This window comes from Tachyglossus aculeatus, chromosome 20 (genome assembly GCF_015852505.1).
Source record: "Tachyglossus aculeatus isolate mTacAcu1 chromosome 20, mTacAcu1.pri, whole genome shotgun sequence".
NCBI lineage: Eukaryota > Metazoa > Chordata > Mammalia > Monotremata > Tachyglossidae > Tachyglossus > Tachyglossus aculeatus.
The window spans coordinates 3,051,654-3,074,356 of NC_052085.1; the positions used below are offsets into that span (position 1 = coordinate 3,051,654).

Consider the following 22,703-nt stretch of genomic DNA (forward strand, 5'->3'; position numbering starts at 1 on the left):
TCCTGGGCCCCTCTAGTCAGTGCGGGCCCCTCCGTGTGCTTCTTGGCAAGCAGCGTTTCCTGCCTCGTAGGGGTCTGCGGCCCGTTCACTCAGAATGCGATTGTGTCTTCCCCAACCCTTCCTTCCTTCCTCCTCCTCTCTCTCCAGCCCGTTTGATTCAACGGTAATCTCCCAGCGCCCCCAGGGCCTGCCCCCTTCCCCTCACTTTCCCTCCCCGAGTCTGAGTCAGCACCAGAGGGGTTTCCTTCGTCGCCGCCGGCGGGCACTCCGGCGCCCTCGGAGTGGCCCCCGCCTCTCAACCCTACAGTTTCCTTTGTCATCACGTAGAAACTGATCCTCCCCGGGATCCAGGGGGGATGGGAGAGAGAGTATGGGAGAGGACCTGAAGTCTTCGAGCCTGGCAGAGGAACCTCTCCTTCACCCGCTCTTTTGTTGTCCCACTGTCTCTGTCTGGTTGATCTACGGAGGCTGCCCAAGCTACTTCTCCAATGACATCTTCTATTCCCCCCAGAGCAGAAGACAGTAAATGACTTCAACGGCGGCGTAGCTTGGAAACAGTGGCCCCAAAGCTCCGTGGGAGAAGCTGCCACCCTCACACGTCACGGACTGAGGAACTGAGTCAACGGTCCCCCTTCCTGAACCGTGACGCAGCTTCGGACCAAACTGTGCCAGGGCTGACACCGCCAGGGGCACGACGGATACAGGAAAAGGCGAGAGCAACACCCAGACCTCGAAATGATCTTCGTACACCTCCCCAGAGCATACTATGCCATCGACTGACCACCAGACACTGCTGAGTCAAAGTCCGGCAAGACTCACCGACATCTCTGGGTTACCTCCGCATGGAGTGGTTGGCGGAGATAGAGTTGAACAGAGTTGAATGAGCCCTGGCTGCCCGCGACGAATGGGGCCAGAGCCAGGAAACACTTCCGATCCACCGGGAGACTCTTCCCTGACTCAAAGGCTCCCAGCGCCAACCAAGTCTTTGAGAAGGTTTAGATGAGCGTGTTTGAGGCCCGGGCAAAGAGAAATGGGCACGTCGGATGGCTAATCCCTTGGCAGATCTGGCCCGGAGCTCTGGATTAACACTAAGCCTGGAGAAAACGAAAGCCATCTACCAGCCTATACCTGGAAATCTGGACACATGACCCAAGATATTTCATCAGCAATATGTCATCATCACTGGAAGACAGAGAAGTCACAAACCTTCTGTCTGCCTGATCTTTGGCAGACTGAGACGACAGTGGAGCAACAGGTGGGAGATCCGTGAAGCCGTGGTGGCATCCCACCTCCTGTGCAGCTCAAAGATCCAAACCTACCACGAAGGACACAGCCTCCTAGCTCCCACAAAGCACCTCCGGGAAAGCACATCCAACATCCAGTGGCGGGACAAACGTCCAACACAAAATTCCAGAGGCTAGCCGTATCGCTGTATCTGAAGCAATGCTCACAGAGGGCAGCTCTGCCAGGGTAGGGTGGAGACAGACCACATAGGATACACTGAACGAGGGTACATGCAAGCCAAGAGGGAAGAATAAACGATGTAGAGATGTGCTAAGTGCTTGGGAGAGTACAACAATAAGCAGACACATTGTTATATTGTGTCTGTTATATTGTTCTACTGTACTCTCCCAAGCGCTGAGTATGGTGATCTGCACAGAGTAAGTGCTAAATAAATATGATTGACTGACTGACTGGATCTTTGGCAGTCAGTTGTATCATACTCGCCCGTGCATTTAGTACGGTGCTCCGCACGTAGTAAGCACTCAGTAATACCACTGAATGATTGATTGGTGGCAAGATACAGAAATCATGAGCCACTTTGGCCAAGCCAACCGGGCCTTTGGACCAAAACCATCCAAGATCACCCTCCAGACCACAGCCAAATGGGACCCCTGGCAATTCAGACCAGGAGGCTTCCGTTGAATTTCGCGCCACGATCCGGCTGTCCGATCACATGTAGCTGCGAAGGAGCGGACTGAATTAAGGAAGCCAGCCAGAAATGCAACGAGCGGTGGATGACTCTGACTTCCTTTATGCCCCTGGAGCGGAACCTGCCCCTGGCACTGATCTCTTGAGTGGCTTCACCTTTGGCCCCGGTGGTAAATGATCCGGCAAGGTCACTGGCCAACAGGCCTGAGGACCTCGAAGTACTATTTATGACCACTCGGCTTTTCCAGAAGGAGCACGGGTGGGCGACCGAGGTCAGAGGGGAATTAGGGTACCTGTCAGATGGTGGGACTTGACGACGGTCTAGCACCCACAGCCATGCCCATTGAGGCGGAAGCCATCGTGGCAAGGACAGGACAGGGAAGTATTGCTAACCGGGGGCTGCCTTGCCATTATCTGACCAGAAATCCAAGCTTGGCCCATCAAATGCAAATGCCTAGGTCTTCCCGAGGGGACAGTGAGGCTGTTTTACCTCGGCCGAGCAATGGAATAATTTGCCAGAATTATGGAGAATGGCGGCGCCATGAGTCACAAACAGAAATACCAGTAAAATTAATCAATACCTCTGAGATATATTTCCAAAAACAACAGTCACACTAGTGTTGAAAATTTTACCAGTATGTTCCTTTTGGACAAGGTGGATGGGATCAAAGCATCGTCTACCCGAACGTCTCCTCCCCGACACCTCCTATGTCCCTCTTCATCTCCGACAGATGATTTACTCTCCCACCTTGAAGGCACATCTCCTTCAAGAGGCCCTCCGTGACCAAGCCCTCATTTCCTTTTCTCCCTCTCTCTTCTGTGTCACCCTTGCCCTTGGATTTGCTCCCTTTCTTCACCCCTCCCTCAGCCCCGCAGCTGCTATAGCTAAATCAGTCATTTACTTATTTCTATTAATGTCTGTCTCGCACTCTAGACTATAATAAGCTCATTGTAGGCAGGGAGCATGTCTACCAAATCTGTTACAGTGTACTTTCTCAAATGCTTAGTTCAGCGTTCTGCCCACAAAAAGCACTCAGAAAAATGCCACTGATTTGTGTTGCCCTTCAATCTTTCCTAAGTTCTTGCCTGTTGTTTAACTCATTTAATCCTCACCACATTCCTGGGAGGCAGGTATTATATCCATTTTATGGATAAGGAAACAGAGGGCCAGAGAAGTTAGGGGAGTGGCTTACAGTCACACAGTGGGCTAATGGCAGAGCCGGGACTAAGGCCCCAATCTCCTGCCTCCCAGCCCCATATGCTCGCCATACTGAGCTCTCAGGTGAGTGACAATCATATCTATCAATCTGCTTAGCCCTTGGGCTTTATCGATAGCTGTTCTCTCTCTGCCTGTGCTCCTACCTCCCAACTTTCCCAGGAAACTCTTCAGACTGCAGCAATCAGTTCACCTATCCTTCCCAATCTTGGCCCTCCTCCCCGGGTAATCAGCAAGTCCTAGAATGCGGCGAGTTCCCCATTAGCAAGGGGACACTAGGCTTTTGGCTGGCAATGAAAGCTTCCCGTCATCTCCAATGTAGCCTTTTGCTCAGCCTGGTGGAGGGGCCTTCTTTAGCCTCATCTGGGGCATCGGGGTCTGGTGGACTGGGAACTGAATTTCTGCTTGGTGGGCCTCTTCACGGCCCCCTGGGCCCAGGCCTGCAATAGGCTCCTAGAGACAGGTTCGATGTTCATGTCGGACAGACTTTTCCTGCATTTCCTGCTTCTCCCAGGCGCCTGCCCTACTTTCACTTCAAGGGAGGGGTCTGTTTCTTTTAGCTTTTACATGACTAGGACCCCCCAACCCCTTGCAAAGAGAAAAGAGAACAGGGAATAGAAAACCGTCCCAACACCAAAATAACGGACGTCCCTGTTGGCAGACAATCGTGCTTGAGTTCTTCGGAACATTTCTAATTAACAACAATTAACAGTTGTTTTATCTTTGGCTTGCTCATTTGACACAGTCCACTAATGCCTCCCCTCATGGTTCAGCTCAACACATTCCTAATGATCCTGACCTTCCTTTCTTTGCAATTCTGCTGACGCAAACCATGTAGCAATTCAATTAGGCCACCTCTTACAGACTCCCGAAATGATCAGCCTTCCCTGTATTCTATCAGGAATAACAAGACAAAGACCCCAGTTAAGCCTAAGAAGAGGAGCATCCATTCTCTCAGCAGCCCACAGAGCTTATCCCACTAGTTTCCATCAAAGTCTGCTTCCAGGGAAAGGGCCACATTCCAAATGGAGGAGAATACAGAATATCATCTTCTATTCCTTTCACACTCGAGACTGACCCTTCCTCAGAGATTAGAGAGGAGACTAGCTTTGGAAAAAATCCACTTTGAATCCAGTTGAAGAAGCAACAATGCCCTCTGTCCACCTACATCTGGTTCCAGTGGTTTAGGTGCTGGAATCACCCTGGCCGTGGTCACCTCTGTCCCTCTGAGGTTTTAGGGGTGGGACAAAGAGACGGGGAGTGCTCGTCCCAGACTGGCCAGCGGAATTGAGTTTGGCACTGAGGGTAAACTAGGACAACAGCTGTGGAAAAACCCGATGACAGTTGACGTTGAAGCCCGAGGCCCAGTCTTGCTGTCTGTGGCCTCAGAGACTGAGCCGGAATGTGAGGAAAAAGACTGGCAACTCGGACCCTGGCACTGTCCTGTCTTGGTGAGCTGAATTCTTAGCAAGTTCACCCCCAGATGCCATGGGAATGGTTACATTATTGCCATATGAGAAACAAAGGAAAAACGTGTTTACCAATTAGGAGAGGAAAAACCACTGGAAAAGAAATTGCAACACTCCACCGCACAGGACTCGTGTATATATGTACATATCTATAATTCTATCTATTCTATTTATTAATATTAATGCCTGTTTACTTGCTTTGCTGTGTATATGTCTAAAATTCTATTCATTTATATTGATGCTATCGATGCCTGTTTACTTGTTTTGATGTCTGTCTCCCCCCTTCTAGACTGTAAGCCCATTGTGGGCAGAGATTGTCACTATTGCTGAACTGTACTTTCCAAGCGCTTAGTACAGTGCTCTGCACACAGTAAGTGCTCAACAAATATGACTGACTGACTGAATGAATGAATAGAAGCTAGACAAAAAGGTCTTCCTTCTCCTAGGTCAAAAATAAAGATGCATCAGCCTCTTTCTATGTACTGGACTGAAAGGTGGTCCTGCTATTTTGCAAAAGGGAAACTGAAGAGCAGAAAGGGTGGTCACCTTGGCCAAAGTCACTCAGTAGGACAACAGCAGCAACAAGGATAGAACCCAATCTACTGGCTCACCCCTGAGGCTCTTAACAGACCTCCACAAAGCTTGGCCAGGGACCTCTGGTGGGTCCTCAGAACTCAGAGAAGCTCCGGCGAGTGAAGGAGAGTTAAAGGGAGGAAAAAGAAGAAGTTAGGGGGAAACTGGAAATAAAAACTGCAGGAGAGAAGAAACTGGTGGGACTTGCCCAAAGCAAGGGTAGACCAGATAGCCAGATTTTTGTGCTACAGTAGATAAGGTAGATAGGGTTTTCTGCAGGGATGGGTCAGGTAACCAGGTTTTTTTGCCAACCTTGAGCACCTAGGCCTCCTTCTTCTGGCCTCTGTTTACCCTGGCAACAAAGAAGATGGCAGCAGATGCTGTATATTCTTTATAGCAAGGGAGCCCAGTAGAGTCAATCAGAGAGAAGTACCCCACTGGGAGGTTCCCACCATCACCTCCTGGGCTGCCACTGGACTCTGCCCTCCCTTCCACTACTCCTCTGGGTCACAGACTTAGCTGACATCCTTACTCTAAAGAAATTGGCAGGTAGTGAAAGCGAAGGGTAAGAAGGAAGAGGGAGAGAGAGAGCAGAGTGTGAGTTCCTTCCAGGCAGGGACTGTAGGTCTTCCTCAACTGAACTCTCCCAAGCGCTTACTACAGTGTTCTGCCCACAGCTGGGGTCAATCAATACTATCAGTTGGCTGGCTGACTGTGAGGAAAAGAGAGGTGGGTTGATGATTGGAGAGCCAGCCAGGCAGGGATGGGTCACAAGTTCTGGATTGGCAGTGATATTTCCCCTCCTATCCCCAGCCAACCTGGAGGAGAAAGAAGAGCCATCCCGATCCAAACACGACTGCTGGGTATGACAGCTAATGTGAGACTTCTACGTGGGAATTTGCATTGTTCCCAGAGGAATACAAATCCAACAAGTCTTTTGTGCCTCTGCTCTTGAGTAGATTCTGGATGACAATGGGGCTCAGCCAGCTGGTCAAGAACTCAGAGGGCCTGGGGACCAGAGGCTTCCCTCCTCAAAGATGTCCAGGCTCGGACTGAGGCAACCAGAAGGCCGAACTGGAGAGCCGTGTGGGGTGGCAGTGGGGCCCCAATCCTGCTGCTGAAGCACCAGGGGGAATCTGCTCCATAGAATTCATTCATTCAATTGTATTTATTAAGTGCTTACTGTGTGCACAGCACTGTACTAAGCACTTGGGAAATACAAGTTGGCAACATATAGAGACAGTCCAAACACAGAATCCAAGTCCTGGGAATTCTCCCGAGGGTAAATACAATAATAATAATAATAATTATGGTATTTGTTAAGTGCTTATTATGTGCAAAGCACTATTCTAAGCACTGGGAAAGGAGAAAGGAAAGCACAAGTTAATCCGGTTGGACACAGTCCCTGTCCTACATGGGGCTCACAGGCTTAATCCCCATTTTATCGATGAGGTAACTGAGGCACAAAAGTGCAGTGACTTGCCCAAGGCCCAGCCATCCAAGGCAGACTGCCCAGCCTGGCCCGCAGCAGACCACAACGCACTATTAATACTAAATGTGGTATTAGTTAAGCGCTTACTACATGTCAAGCACTGTTCTAAATGCTGGGGAAGATACAAGCTACTCAGGTCAGAAGTAGTCTCTGTCCCGCATGGGGCTTACAATCCAAGTTAAAGGGAGAACAGGTATTGAAACCCATCTTGAAGACGAGGTAACTGAGGCACAGAAGTTAAGTGACTTGCCCAAGGTCACACGGTGGTATCTATTGAGTGCCCACTGGGTATAGAACACTGTACTGAGCACCTAGGAAAGGGCTACAGAAGGGAAGCACTCTCCCCTGCAGTCAATGAGGATGCACGGATGGGTGGGCTGCTCTACATCTCAAGTTTTCCACTAACTCTCTCTTCATTTTCTAGCTTCTAGCCTTCAGACGGCACAACGCTCGTTTGAGAAAAATGCCGACCTAATCCCTGACCTGGAAAATCATCTACCACCCAGAAATACGGCGTTGGGGGAGTCGAGAGTCCAGAGATACTGGACCAGCCAAACCTCCCTGTACAGAGACAAAATAAATCATATTTATTGAGTGCTTACTGTGTGCAGAGCACTGTACTAAGCGCTTGGGAAGTACAAGTTGGCAACATATAGAGACGGTCCCTACCCAACAGTGGGCTCACAGTCTAAAACCCCTTTTAGTAATTTACTGGCAGGAAATCCTGACTGGAGGATGCCAAAGATTTGCATGGGAACCCCTTTTGGGGGCACCCGCCTTTGGGAAGCGCAACGGAAAACCACGGACCTTTTTCTGTCCCTGCAACTCATGAGTCGAACAAAAGGTAGGGGCGACTTTTTTTCACGGCTTGGAGAATGGATTCCTTCCAGTGACATACAGGAAAAGTCCCTCGTGGCAAGGCTACTACTAGTAATAACTATCACAGCATTAAGTAAGTCCTTACCACGTGCCACATACTAGGCTGGGGCAGATATGGATAATAATCAGATTGAACACAGTCTTCCCCTCTCACCCGCCAGCTGGGACTTCCAGTCAAAGAGGGAGGATTTTGCAATGTGGGAAGAAGCAGGAGACCCAGGAAAAGAACACTGCCAGTTCTTTCTCTGTTTAGATCTGAGAAAAGTCTCAGTACCTGGGGGATGAGGGAGGTAGAGAAGGTATCAATGGTCCCATCATACAGGTGAGAAAACAGCCTCGGGGAGGTTAAGTGACCCACCCGGGTGTTTCAGGAGCTTCCAATTCCTTTTGGGAATGATTCTGTGACCCTTGAAATGCATTCTGTGAATGGGGTTCCTTGCCAGCAAAAACAGGTCTCTCTGGACAGAATCCCTACTGGTGACTTTCCTCCATTAGTTTCCCAAGCCCAGGCAAAGGGTTAATAATTCAGGAAGTGAAGACGAGCCAAAACTGCAGGAAGAACTTTGGAAGCCAAATAATGGGCCCTTCCAAGTGTTTATGCTGGAAATAGGTTTCTTTTCCCTTTCTTCTCCCCATCCATCTTAAAGCAGCCTAAACAATTCATCTAAACTGAGCACAGGAAAACAAAGGAAAAAAATCAGGTCAAAGCACTTTAAATCGAGTATCAACAACGGCCCACCGGTCCAAGATCTTGGCTCCCTACCTCCTCCACCACCATCTCACTAGGGCGGCTTGAATGTAGCCGGGTGGGGCCACCTGCCTCCTCGCCTCTCCCCCTGGGACCCGAGCCCCGGCCCTGCCCTCTCAGACGCACTCACGGCCATGGAATTGGCCAAATGGGGAGGCCGGGGGTAAGAAGAGCAGTAGGAGCAGGGAGCCTGGATAATCCACCAACCGCCCTGTCGGACCTTGGAGAGAAAGACACTCACACCCCGGCTCGTTTCCCACTTCTCCAGGTCCGACGGAGGATAAGGAAACCCTTGTTTGGGAGGCGAACGCCGCTCCCCCAGCCCCCCAGTGACTGCGGGATTCCCTTCTGCTCAGGAGGAGAGTTCCCTCCCAGGAGCTCAAGGCCCCTTTAAGGCCAAATGAGGGGACCAGAAGCCTTACCTTGCTTTGGAATGATTCTGGCTACAGGGATGCCAAATCCACCTAATTGTAGGCCGGGGCACGCCATAAACTGTGCAAGTCAGGACCTGCCTGCTGGCCAGCGGGTGGAGATTGGGATCTGGAAAGGACGACACGGCTTTCTCGTAGATCTGTGGCTTCACTGCAAGTAGGACAAAAGTCAAGGGACAGTTATCAGCAGCTGCAGGGTCACCCCATGGCTTTCTCCGCACCCACGTCCCAACAGCTACGGGGGAGTGCGGGGAGGTGAGTGAGACTTATTCATGACTACAGGACCAAGGAGGTGGAATAGATCCCTCAGCCACTTCGGGGAGGCTCCCCGATGTCCGTGATGGGTCCGATCCCAACCGGCCCACAAGAGTTTGCTGTGCAGCCAACGTACCGTTCACAATCAGGGTGATGGTGAGATTCTTCTTTAAACTGGACTGCCGGATGCCCAGCGAGATGGTGTAATCCCCCGCGTCCTCTTCGGCCACATCTTTGAGGAGGAGGGAGGAGCCTCGGGCCAAATAGCGGGTGGACCTCTCGGCCACGGGGAGGCCGTCCTTCAGCCTGGGATCGAGAGGGCAGGGTCGGTCAGCATAACCCCTACTGGACCTGAGCAGCCGCGGCGCGATGACCAAGCATGGCTCCACCTTGGTGGATTTGGACTCCGTAACAAACAGAATAACAACAAGAGAAGCAGCGCGGCTCAATGGAAAGAGCACGGGCTTAGGAGTCAGAGGTCATGGGTTCAAATCCCAGCTCCACCAATTGTCAGCTGTGTGACCTTGGGCAAGTCACTTAACTTCTCTGGGCCTCAGTTCCCTCATCTGTAAAATGGGGATGAAGACTGTGAGCCCCACATGGACAATCTTTTCACCTTGTATCCTCCCCAGTGCTTAGAACAGTGCTTTGCACATAGTAAGCACTTAACAAATGCCATCATTATTTACTATTATTATTTTGCTATCATTATGGTATTTATTGCGATGGGAAACAGCACAGCTTCGTGGAAGAAACACAGTGCCTGGGAGTCAGAAGACCTGGGTTTTAATCCCAGCTCTGCTGGTTGCTTGCTAGGTGACCTTGGGCAAGTCACTTAACTTCTCTGTGCCTCAAGTCTCCTCAAACATAAAATAGGAATACCTCTTCTCCCTCCTAGTTGGACTGTGAGTCCCATGTGGGTCAGGGCCTGTGTCTGACCTAATTAACTTGTACCCACCCTAGCTCTTAGAGCAGTGTTTAATGCATACGAAGCGCTTAACAAATACTATGAAAAAAAGAGAGCTTCTGGTGTGCTCAAGCATTGTACTAAGTGCTGGATCCAGTGCAGATAATCAGGTCGGGACGCAGTCCTCATTTGGCACAGGGCTCTGAATCTCATTTTATCCCCATTTCACCAATGGGGAAACTGAGACACAGAAGGCCTGGTCAAGGTCCCTGCACAGCTGGGACTTGAATCCAGTTCCCTGCCTCCCACCTCTGAGCTCTTTCCACTGGGCTGCCTGCCCTTCTATTACCCTTCCATACTCCTGCTATCAACAGTCCTAGCACAGTTTCTCTCCTCCTCGGACTCTTTGTGAACAACTTGTGTCTGTCAGGCTAGACTGCAAGCTCCCTGAGGGCAGAGTCTATGTCTCTTCCTCCTTTGTACTCTCCCAAGGGCTTTGTACAGTGCTCTGCATAGAGTAGGTGCTCAGTAAATCCCACTGATAATTGGAAAACTAACACAGGAGCAAAAACGTTCAAAAGGGGTTCCTTGTCCGTCATTCTGCACACGCCACTCGTGGCCGGAGTGTAGTTTCTCCGAGTTGGGCTGCCAGGGTCTGAGTAAGAGCATAAACTAAATGCTTTTGAGCTTTGCTCTAGGAACTCTATGGACAAGAAACTTAAAAGCACTCTTCTTATTTTGAGCACGGTATTAAAGGGGGGAACATATGAAAGCCATTTACATTTCCCCCTCCTAGTCCTCCAGTTCTTGCTGTAAGTTTGGTTGCGTTTGAACAAAACAACACTCCTTCAGCGTGAGGTTAGAAACGAAAATAAACTGGCTGAGAATAATCAGAACTTGGCCTATTTGTGGATATATAGATTGTTTTCTTTTGGAGGACACACCCACTGTTCAAATTCGGTATCTTTGGCTCAATTTGTGGCATTTGAAAGCGATTTAACAAACCAACTTTGAGATTATGAATTGATAACATTGTTTTCTGTAAAGGTGCAGGGCTAATATAAAAACCTGCTTAGGGGAATTGTGAATATGAATTGCGTGAGCCAAAAAACACTCCAACTGGCTGAAGAAGGAGCAACGGTCTGTTCAAAAAATGGAAATAGTTCCCATTAGCCTGTACCTCCTTGAGGACAGGAAATGCAGGTCTCTAGCCACATTTCATTTTAAAAAGATGACTAGATTAAAAGCTTAAAAACTAGCCACATCTATTAAAAAGAATGGTTTTCAGTATCTTTGAGTTGTTAGAGCGAGATGCTTGGCCATCATTAAGTCACATAATAATGATAATGACAATAACACAACAACAACACTATTTGTGAAGTGTTTTCTAGGTGCTAGGCACTGGGGGAGATACGACATCATCAGATCAAGGATAGTCTCTGCCCCATGTGCGATACCTGACCTATCTCTTTCCCATTTTGCAGCTGAGGAAACTGAGGCCCAAAGAGATTAAGTGACTTGCCCAAGATCACATCACAGGCCAGCGGCGGAGTTGGGATTAGATCCCACGTCTCCTGACGCTCAGTCCCATGTTCTTTCCATGAGGCCATACTGCCTCCTACATGTCTGGGAAGACGACGAATGTTCCTGGACTCAGAGACAGAGAGATTAAATCTCAGTGAAGTCAACTTGCCCAGAGAGCGGATGGTAAACTTTTAGTGAGAATTTGGGAGCCGGGGAAAGCCCTTCCGCTCTTTCATCTCCTTTTCTCTGTTACACAAGCTGCCCAGCACTGAGTTTACTGCTGCTACGTCCAGGTGACTCTGGATTATTTTTCCCAGGAGGCTGAAGGATTTCCCCCTCCACTAGGAAGCTCTGGAATTGCAATGAGAAGAACCCGTGGGCCTACCATATGATCTCCGGAGAGGGGAACGCCTTCACTTTCACAGACAGCCGACACGAGCGCTTGCCAGCTACGGTCTCAAGCACCTGCTGCTTTCGAGGTTTCACGGTGATGAAAGGTTTTTCTTTGGAAGAAGGAGGGACAAATACTTTAGCCTTACAGAGCTTAACAGGATCGACTCATCCCTGCACTGGAGGTGGACGAAAATGAGGGCTGGAGAGACGGGTCGATCTCTCCATCAGCACAAACACTTCAACATGTTGGGTCAGTCCGGGGAATCGCCCCTTTTGGTCAGTCATTGTCAGAGCCAGGTCACTTCCTTGTTTTTGCCAAAGTGAATGACCGCAAAGGTGGGAGTTGAGTGACCACTTGATTTGGCCACAGGGCACAGGTCAGTTGGGCTGTTGTAAAGGATTTGGGGACTGTCTGCCCGAGGCCATGAGCCTGCCCGTGCCCCGTGTGCTGCAGGGTCATCAGAGACCATGGTGGGCTTGTATGTGTGTGTGGCAGCAGAAATCGCTGTGGGCGTGCGTGTGATGGCAGAGATGGTTGTGGGCATGTGTGGGTGGCAGAGAGGGTGAGGACCACAGAGCGAGTGTGAGGTGTGAGAACACCTCCCCTCCTCCAGCATGCCCCCATCCCCACTGATGTTCCCAAAGTGCCAAGTGAGATTGGGATGGAAAAGAAGAGGCAGGACCAAATCAAATTAAACCCAGGAGCAGGAGGAAAGTAGGGAGAGAATTTTCTGGCCAAGGCAGTGAGGGCAGAGGGAATGACTGATCTGCTAAGTATCAGGAGCTGGGAGGAGAAAGTCAGGGAAAGGAGGAAGGAGGGGCAGGAGAAAGAGGAAGAAGCAGTACGACCAAAGAACAGTTGGCTCTCCTTCTGCAGTCCTTCCTGTATAGCTGTGTGGGGCTGGGAGGGGACCACAGGGCTGGAGAAGGACCCTGGAGGGGCTGGGGGGGTGTGGGGGAGAGAGGAGGGACGTTGGAGTGGGTCACGGGGAGGGAACTAGAAAAGGACACGGGGGTGGGGGCCGGAGTAGATTTAGGAGGGGCTTTCAGGAACTGTGGACATTTCTTTCTGAAACTCTAATTCCTTAAAGACTAGGCAGGCTTCCCTAAAATGTGAATGAACCGGCACAGCAGGAATTTCACAATAGCTCACACTATAGAGTTCAGCGTTCTGCTCTCACTTACAAATCAACTGCAGGAGGGCAAATGTGCACAATCATCTATAAATACACCAGTTGCAAAAAATCTCAAATGACATAGGTTTGCTCAATAGGTAATAAGGGCGAAGGGGCAGAGCACCCCCCAACCCACACACACATAAATTAAGAACTAGACCCCGGTACCTGGAGAGGTGCAAACTGGGACAGAGCCAGAGAGAGGAAAAGAAAGACGGAGAGTCACGTTTTTAGGAAATCCAGGAAAAAAAATTGAACACACCCAGATCTTCTCATATTTGTGCCAACAAATGTTTCTAGGCAAAAATAAAAGGAAACCTAGTGTGACTTCCTGGACCCCTAAGTCTCTGAAAGCGTGAGAAATAGATCTTCAAGTGCTTAGTACAGTACTCTGCACACAGTAAGCGCTCAATAAATACGACTGAATTGAATGAATGCCTGAGAACAGCAAGTCTGGCTTCCAAGTTACAAAAAACAACAAGCAAAAATAAAAACAAAGCAACTCACTTAAGGCCAGGCAGGAAATGGAGCCGGATAGAGTGAAATTCAGTAGAGGTTTCATGTGGATCTAGTTTCCAGACTCTGAGAGGCAAATTTATGATATCGTCTTCGATGAGATAACCAACCAAAGCTATTTAGGATATAATCTTTGATCGCTTCAAAGGTATTTTAGGAAGGCTGTTGGCTACAGCCAGAACCTTGCTGGGGATATGGAGTGGGAGGAGAGGCCAAGCCCAGCAGGATACACATTTGCTTCCACAACGCGGTTCTTACCAAAAATGTGCACTGTCTTGTTAACAGATCTGATGGACGGCCCACTCTTCACTTGACACGTATAAAGGCCTTTGTCTCGGTGGTTCACTTTATCGATTACAAGAAAACTGCGGAATACATTGGTCCCTTCCTGACTTGGGTCGATGCGTTGTGTAATCGAGGCCCGGCTTTTTGCCTAGAGAGAAAACGGCGGTTTAGTTGGAGCCAACTTTTAATCACTGCAATGATGATGAAGAGAGTATCCCATCCAAACTACAGGATTCAAATCAGTGCCTTTCCTGGACAAGATACGGTGATAACGAAAGCCTGTTAAAGGCTTAAAGACAGGATGAGGACATTTAAAAATCCCTGTGAAAAGCTCAAGGAGTTGGTCTGTCTCATAGCCAGATCTCCATGGGGGAACCATACTGGGTCTCTGGTCTGTCTCCCCTCCCAATCCCATAAAACTGTAATCCATTAGAGGATAAACTCCTTGAAGGCAGGGAATATGGATCTTGCTTCTGTGGCACTCTCCCCAGCACTGAGTACAGTGCTTAACACTCAGAAGATGTTCCAGTATGTATCATTGATTATCCGGGCTGGCCGTGAGCCTGTCCCAGGGGCAGTGCCAGCTGCTCCGCCTTCCTGGTGTCCTCATCGTCCACGATGAGTAGCCCCCAAGGAGGAGTGGACATGAAACAATGGGGACGGGCATGAAACGTTGGGCACATTTCCCATCAGGAGACAACAGGTGCCCTTTGCAAATGGCCATCACGGACAGCTCAGCTCGGGTTTGGGAGTTAAGGGGTGGCACAGCTGAAGCTTGCTCCTGTCCTTAGCTCAAGGAGAGACACAACTGTCCCACTGCCACAAGACACGGGAGTAGTCAGACACCCAAACCAGGATCTCTTTACGGAGGAGATTTCCGTCCGCCAACCTCCTAAATGGGTGTGCCCACAAAGACACCATGCGGTCCCTGTTTTTTGTTCCAAAGGACAGCTCCCGCTTGCTGGCCCCTACTGATAAATTTCTCTCATTGCCGGATCCCAATGGAAAGTTCCCCTGGATGAAACGAGCCCATTTCCTCCTCCGCATCACAGCCGGGGAAAGCAGCCCGCTTCATTTGGGGTGGAAAATGCCAGAAGCACAGAGACATCCGGAGATAATCGCCCCGGGGATGCCAATCTCGAAACAGAGAGGGAAACAGGAACCCCGGTTCCTCTCTCAGGCGGGCCAGCCACTGGGAGAAGAGTCGGCTGGTGCTCCCAAGAGGAAGGGTGTTCTGGTAATAATAATTATAATAATTGTGGTATTTCTTAGGCACTTACCATGTGCCAGGCACTGTACTAAGCACCGAGGTAGAAATAAAATAATTGGGTTGGACACAATCCCCGTCCCACATAGGGCTCACAGTCTTAATTCCCATTTTACAGGATGAGGGAATGAAATGAAGAGAAATGAAGTGACTTGCCCAAAGTTACACAACAGGTGAGCGGCAGAGCCAGAATTAGAACCCACGACTTTCTGACTCTGAGGCCCATGCTCTATCTACTAGGCCACTCTGCTTCTGGTAGTCACCGGAGCACGGTTGACTCAACCGGATTTGCCAGCTTTGAGAAAAACCTCACCAAGTTTTCCTAGAGGAGAAAAATCCTGAGCAGGGAGAGGCAAGGGGGTTAAACAGATCACTCACTTTGCCCGGGTAACTCCACGTCATCTGAACCCTGGTATTCAAGGCAGCTGTCACAGTACAGTTGAGGGCCAGAGTGTGACCTCGCAGCAATTTGACTGGATTTGGAGGGTTCACCTGAACATCGATAATCGTATTGGCTGCAAACACACCACAAGAGAGGAAAGTGAATCTCAGAGCCAGGGCGCCAGACAGTCTTGTCCCGAATCCCGGCCACAGAACGTCACTCACTTAGTCTGTAGGTGAGATATTTTGTGCTATACAGAACCCCGCTGATCGTGGTTTCACAGCTCAGGAGTCCTATGAATTTGTACGTTGCTTTGGATATTATAAAGCCTTTCCGGCTATCCCAGATTATGGTCTTCCCGTCTGGAATCAAGGTTTCTCGTGGAAACTGAAACGGGAGAGATAAGAGTCAAAACCAAGTTGCACCTGGCCCGATGGTGATGTTCGTTCATTACTAAGAAATTTGGCTATACCTGCTATGTTCATCTCAAATGGAAAAGTTATCCAGAGGCAAAAATCACCACTTGGCCCCAGAAAACTCTTCCTTTTGAGCTGAAAATCCCCATTTACCAGATGAAGTAACTGAGGCACAGAAGAGTTGAGTGACTTGCCCAGGGCCACACAGCAGATGAATGGAAGAGCTGGGATTAGAACCCAGGACCCCGGCTTCCCATGCTTGTGCTCTTTCCACTAGACCACATTGCTGTTCTGCTTCCAAATCTCTAGGGAAGCACTTCAAACCCAATGGGCCAAGACGCTCGTCAAGAGACCCGGACTTGGCCATTCCAGGAACTGCTCCTCCTAGATGCCCGCCTTCGAGAAGGACCAGCACGCAAAGAGATAGTGAACTGCTTTTCAGAATTGGCCAAACACACCATACTGCTAATTCGGCAGAAGATGAGCGAGGCACTGTGCCATTCTGCATTTTGAAAGACGTTACCAGCAACCGAGGATCTCTAGCAATGACACAGAGCTGAATGCTTTTACGGAATTCTGCTACCTAGTCAGCACCCAACCCCATGACCCAAGGCGAGAGACAAAGGGAGTAATCCAAGCCAAAGAGGTCAGCATGATCTTTAAGAGACATTCAGGGCAAGTGGGGGAGGAGTTGCATAAAGCTTCAGGCCAACTCACCAGAGCAGTTGCTGTCCAGCTATCTAGACACTGTGAGACCTAGACTTATTCCATTCATTCATTCAGTCGCATTTATTGAACGCTTACTGTGTGCAGAGCACTGTACTAAGCGCTTGGGAAGTACAAGTTGGCAACATATAGAGACGGTCCCTACCCAACAGTGGGCTCACAGTCTAGAAGGGGCCTCATCCAACTTTCAGAGAAGTTCCAACAAGGCCACCTGGGTGCCACGCCTGACGTCAAATGAGCGCATGGGACCACAAACAATGAGGATGCAATCCGTCCACCTGCATCAAAGTGACGCTCTCCACTTGCCACTTTTACCGGCAGGAATGTGGGAGGGGAATGAATGGAGGCAGGATTCCCAGTGAGCTGCTTCATGGCCAACTGAAATGGGGCAGGGCGGGGGAAGTGGGTGTCAATAAACGAGGAAGACCGAAGAAATGATTGAAAGCCCCAATGAAGCAAAATGTCAGATGAAGCGGCTGAGCTGGAAGACGACAGTGGAAGGTGGGGCCACACAGAAACTAGTAGTGGAATGAGGCAGCACAGAAGTCTCCACAAATATTGCAGGACCACGGATGCTGGTACTCACAGGTACTCACGTATCTGTCTCCCCGAAAACCGCATGCTCAGATTCTGTCTTAATTTTTCACTTAATATTTTAAGTTGATTAATTTCTTAATATCCAAGAGAGTGGATGTTGGAATCTTGGGAGAAGATGACTGAGAGATACCCAAATTCCAGGCCAGTGAGAATTCTCTGAGCCCCTTCTCCTCCTTCTCCTCTCCCCATCAACCCCAGCTGAACCCAGCCTCAACAGCTGCACTTCAATACCCATTGCTGTGTTCCCAGTCTCACGTTCAGAGCCTCGCCCTGCTCCTACGTACCTTTATTAACGCCACGGGGATGTCCGGGGCGCTGACACGACACGGGATGACCATCTCCTTCCCTTCGGCCATGTGCACCCCTTGGGGTATGTCACTGTTCAGCTCTATGAAAGGGCTGCCTGTATCTGCATGGGAAAATGAGAAAGACAGAGGTACGTCAATGCCGGAAACAGAGTGCCGTCACCTCCGGACGGCAGAACTGTCGGAAGAGTAAGTATGTTATTATTGACATTATTTACTGTCTTTATTAAGCACTTCCTATGTGTCAAGCACTGTGTTATGCACTGGGAAGATCCAGGTCAAGCAGGTCCCTGTTCCTTCAAATTGGACTCACATCTAACTCTTTATCCACATGCAGGCATTCAGACTCTTATGCCTCCCTCATTTATTCCCTGCACATAGCTCTCCCCCATTTCTACCTAAGCCTATTACATTTTCAGGCCTACGGCCCAACTCCGTACAGACACACCTGACCACTCCCAGAAGCAACTCAAGCTCACCTTCTTGAAATCTCTTCTCCCAACTTGAGCCCTTCTATCTCTCCACCTACTATTTCAATCAAACAGGTGCATTTATTGAACTTTTACTATATGCAGAGCACTGTACTAAGTGCTTGGGGGAGTACACTACAACATAATTAGGGGATACATTCCCTGCCCAAAACAAGCTCCTACAGGACACTGCAATTCACCAGAGACTGGGCTCCTTGTGGACATGGGAATGTGTTTTGGGCTTATTCCTCCCAAAGTGCTCAGTATACTACACTGCACTCAGCAGGTGCTCAGTAAATGACACTGCGAGCACTATCAGAAGAGGGTGAGTTAGTCATGTCCCTAGCTTTCCTCTGACAGCCCCTTCCTGTCCCGGACGCAGAAATGGCGGCATCATCCCAGTACCATTCCCAGAGTTTCCCTCATCTTTGGGTTGCTAGACGGAGTGAAACCAGAACAGTGCTTTGCACATAGTAAGCGCTTAATAAATGCCATCATTATTATTATTACATGTGTGTGGCGGAGTGTGCTTGTATGTGTGCATGCACACCTGGCCTCAAAGTATAGATCTGTGTGCAGTTAGCTGGAGGTGAGAAGGCCTCTAGTTCAGGCCCGTTATGACAGGAAGAGAACAAAATTAGAAGAAAAGAAGCACAGAGCAAAGGAAAGCAATAGGGGAAAACCAAAGGCAGAGTGTGAGAGCCATAAAGAAAGAAAGAAACCCATGCCCAAATCATTCATTCATTATGACATTTATTAATAACCCCCCACCTTGCCCCATGAGCTAAGCACTCTGCTTAGCACTGGATAATTTTTTTTTAAATATCACAAAATGCGATGCCACACAAAGTATTAGCACTTCAGCAGGACAGTGTCAGGGCACTAGGGGCAGTAAGGAAAGGCACGGGACTGGAATGTCGTTCCCGGAATTCCTGGAATGGGCACAGCAACCGAGAGGTACAGCACCCGAGAGGTAGGGGTGGTCTCAGCTGAGACAGCAGGCCACCGTAGCCACCACCATCACCACCCCCCGGCGCTTGTTACCATATCAGGCAGAAACTCCTCACCTTGGGCTTCAAGGCTGTCCATCACCTCGCCCCCTCGTACCTCACCTCCCTTCTCTCCTTCTCCAGCCCAGCCCGCACCCTCCGCTCCTCTGCCGCTAATCTCCTCACCGTACCTCGTTCTTGCCTCTCCCACCATCGACCCCCGGCCCACATCCTCCCCCGGGCCCAGAATGCCCTCCCTCTGCCCATCCGCCAAGCTAGCTCTCTTCCTCCCTTCAGGGTCCTACTGAGAGCTCACCTCCTCCAGGAGGCCTTCCCAGACTGAGCCCCCTCCTTCCTCTCTTCCTCATCCCCCTCTCCATCCCCCCGTCTTACCTCCTTCCCTTCCCCACCGCACCTGTATATATGTATATATGTTTGTACATATTTACTACTCTATTAATTTATTTTACTTGTACATATCTATTCTATTTATTTTATTCTGTTAATATGTTTGGTTTTGTTCTCTGTCTCCCCCTTCTAGACTGTGAGCCCACTGTTGGGTAAGGACTGTCTATATATGTTGCCAACTTGTACTTCCCAAGCGCTTAGTACAGTGCTCTGCACACAGTAAGCGCTCAATAAATACGATTGATTGATTGATTCACCTTCGACCTCCACTCCTGGCCTGCCAGATTTGGGATCTGGGGGCCGGATTCACATGGGAGCACCTGGCTCCTCGGCCAGCTGAGCCCAAGGCAGCAATAGCTTCCCACCCCCAACCTTTGGTCCACCTCCTCCCTCGGCAGTCAAGTTCTGGCCAAAGGGCTGGGATGCCGCAGAGCTGAGCCCACCTTAATTCATTCATTCATATTTATTGAGCACTTACTGTGTGCAGAGCACTGTACTAAACGCTTGAGAGAGTTCAATGCAACAATAAACAGACACACTCCCTGTCCACAACAAGCTTAATGCGTCCACTCTCCGGAGACACACACTGACTGGATAGACAAGGCTCTCTGGCACATACATTAATCGTGGTACTTGTTAAGCACTTACTACGTGCCGGGCACTGTACTAAGTGCTGAGCTAGATACAAGATAATTGTGTTGGACAAAGTCCCTGTCCCATAAGAGCTCACAGTCTTAATTCCCATTTTACAGATGAGGAAACTGAGACACAAAGAAGCAAACTGATTTGCCTAAGGTCAAACAGCAGACACTAGGCCACACTGTTTCTCTGACACATATTACGGGGAGGAGGCTCAAAGGTCAGCAAGGATCTAGCCATGGAGAGTGGGGTGGCAGAGAGGGAGTGCCAACTTCTCTCTTCCTCTAACTCGCCACGGGCAACCAGATCCCATGACAAGTTCAACAGCCACCTGATCTCTGCTCTCCAGAACTGGAGCTTGACAGAAGTACAAAAGCTCAAGGAACACGAGCCCTAGATCTCGGTAATTAGCAGTAAGGCCTAAGGGATAGAGCACCAACTGGAGTCAGAGGACGTGGGTTCTTATCCCGGCTCTGCGGGGCAGTCACTTCACGCTGTGAGCAGGGAATGTGTCTATTATATTGTACTCTCCCGAGCGCTTAGTACAGTGCTCCGTACATAGTAAATGCTCAATAAATATGATTGGCTGACTGCCTGCTCTGGATCACAGTTTCCTCATCTGTAAATCTGGGATTAAATACCCGTTCTCCCTCCTACTTAGGCTGAGAGCCCCACGTGGGACAGGGACTGTGTCTCATCTGACTATTTGGTATCTACCCCAGTGCTTAGTAAAATGTTGCACACATAGTTAGTACTTAATAAGTACTCCAAAACTTTCTAACTGCACCTTGCTCTCACTTTCCCCCCATAAGTCCCCTCATTTATCCCTCCCTCAGACCCCTAGACCATAGTTCTCCCTACCCTTAAAGCACTTCTTCAATCCCCCCTCCTTCCCCAACAGTATAAACTCATCCGTCTTCTCAAGCGCTTATGCTGATATTTATACCTATCATCAGCCGTTTTATAAATATATTTGTCCAACTGGATATTCAGTGATTTATTCTGATTACTCTGTAAATATTTTTGTCTGTCTTCTGTTAGAATGTAAGAAGGGAGTACATCAATTTCTTCGTTTTGTATGTCCCGAGCGTTTATGCAATGCACTGCATCCAGAGGGCACTCAATTAATGCCACCTCCACCACTGCTATTTTTACCCAGTAAATTACAATTCTGTCCTCCTGGAAACAGCAGCTGAGAACCAGGGCCAAGAGTGCTACAAGGAATGAGAAACCTGCTTCGACCAATTATCGAGCCCATTATCGGGTTGGGCTCCAGTATCTTTCTTTCTCCCTCGTTTGCTGAATAAGATCACTGGAGGCAAACCTCGGAGCAGTAAATCTAAACAAGTTCTGAAGCCTTACCCCAGTCACGCTGAGGACTGGAATTCAACTACGTAGTTCTTAAAACTTAGTTTGTTTTAGTCTTTTGCTATGTGCCAAGAAGATGCTAAAACACCACAGTTAAAGTTGAAATGGTCAGCTTCGCGGCAGAGAGTGGGAGGGGATTAGAGAGACCAGTGGGGAAAGGGGGTGGGGGAATAGAGGAAAGAGTGAAACAAACAAATGAGAATGAAGTGGAATTCACTTATTAGCAATAAACTTTTCATCTAAACAGGGCTGCTTGGCAGCCAGGATGGAGGCAGGGACCATTAGGGTTTAATCATTCCTTTCCTTCCTACAGCGACTCCATATTTTTGTCTCTTTTGTAAGTCCCAAGGTACCAGGAAATGGTTTATTCCATTTAACTAAACAGTAAAACCTTCACGGTATAATTGACTGTCTCCTTAAGGAATCATCTGAAACAAAGGGCATTGGCATGAAAAGTCCTACAGGAAACAGTAAACATTTTTTGCAGCCATTATCAAATGTAATGAATGCTTAAAAAGCACTGTCCGGGCGGCTTCCCCATTGCAATTGGCCACCACGTCACCTCGTTAAATTCATCTTTTCCTCTCCTTTATCACTCCTGGGGCTCCCCTACAAAGGTACCTTACTGTACGGCAGCCAAAGGGCCCCCTCTTTAAATGCTGCAACCCGAGGGATTGGAGTGAGGATGGGAGAGGGGGAGTCGGGGAGGGGGCCTGGTTTCAGACTTGGGAGGATGGAAAAGATGGGGAACAGCAGCAAGAGGACAAAGGGCCACATTTGAAATCCAAAAGCGCAGTCACCCAGTCCCAGTAAAGGTTGGTGACCAAGGTCTATTGTGTTGGAGGAAGAAAAGGTTTCTGAAGCTGTAACAAAAATACCCTGAGGACGTGTTAATGGTGCATTTCCTTTGCAGCCTGATTCAAGGAAAGAATAAGAATGAGCGGGCCTGCATTAGGATAATCCAAACATTTTTTGTTTTGCAAGAACCCGGGGATGGGAGATCACCGGCAGAGCTACTTTACTGCTCCCCCGGGGTTATTCATCTTTGTCACGAAATTAAAAATGACTTCCAAAATCGAGCCAGGGCTGCTGCCGTGCAGTTTCCTGAATTTTCACGAGCGGTTTCCTCAATTTTCACGCCCGGATAGTCGTAACAAGCACGAGGAAGAGCTCTGTCCACATAGACACGCTGTCCCCACGGCAGGCCAGAAAGGGCTGGGGCAAAGGTGCCTGGGGAATCCACCACCCAATGCTCTGCACACAGTAAACGCTGAATAAATACGATTGATTTTCCTTCACAGGTCAGCTCCCGGAAGGCCTGGCCCAGGTCAGACAGCCGCT

The 22,703-nt window shown here is 49.3% G+C and overlaps 1 protein-coding gene across 1 annotated transcript in view; it reads right to left on the reverse strand.

Moving 5' to 3' along the window:
• The window catches only part of FLT1 (fms related receptor tyrosine kinase 1), a 123,099-nt gene that overhangs the window by 59,086 nt on the left and 41,310 nt on the right, over positions 1-22,703 (reverse strand). Inside the window, exons 4-10 of the mRNA XM_038761775.1 lie at positions 17,468-17,592; positions 15,669-15,831; positions 15,441-15,577; positions 13,769-13,943; positions 11,812-11,929; positions 9,132-9,301; positions 8,732-8,891 (exon numbers count right to left, since the gene is read on the reverse strand). Of these exons, the coding sequence (XP_038617703.1) occupies positions 8,732-8,891; positions 9,132-9,301; positions 11,812-11,929; positions 13,769-13,943; positions 15,441-15,577; positions 15,669-15,831; positions 17,468-17,592 (1,048 nt within the window). The remainder of the gene's footprint in view (positions 1-8,731; positions 8,892-9,131; positions 9,302-11,811; positions 11,930-13,768; positions 13,944-15,440; positions 15,578-15,668; positions 15,832-17,467; positions 17,593-22,703) is intronic.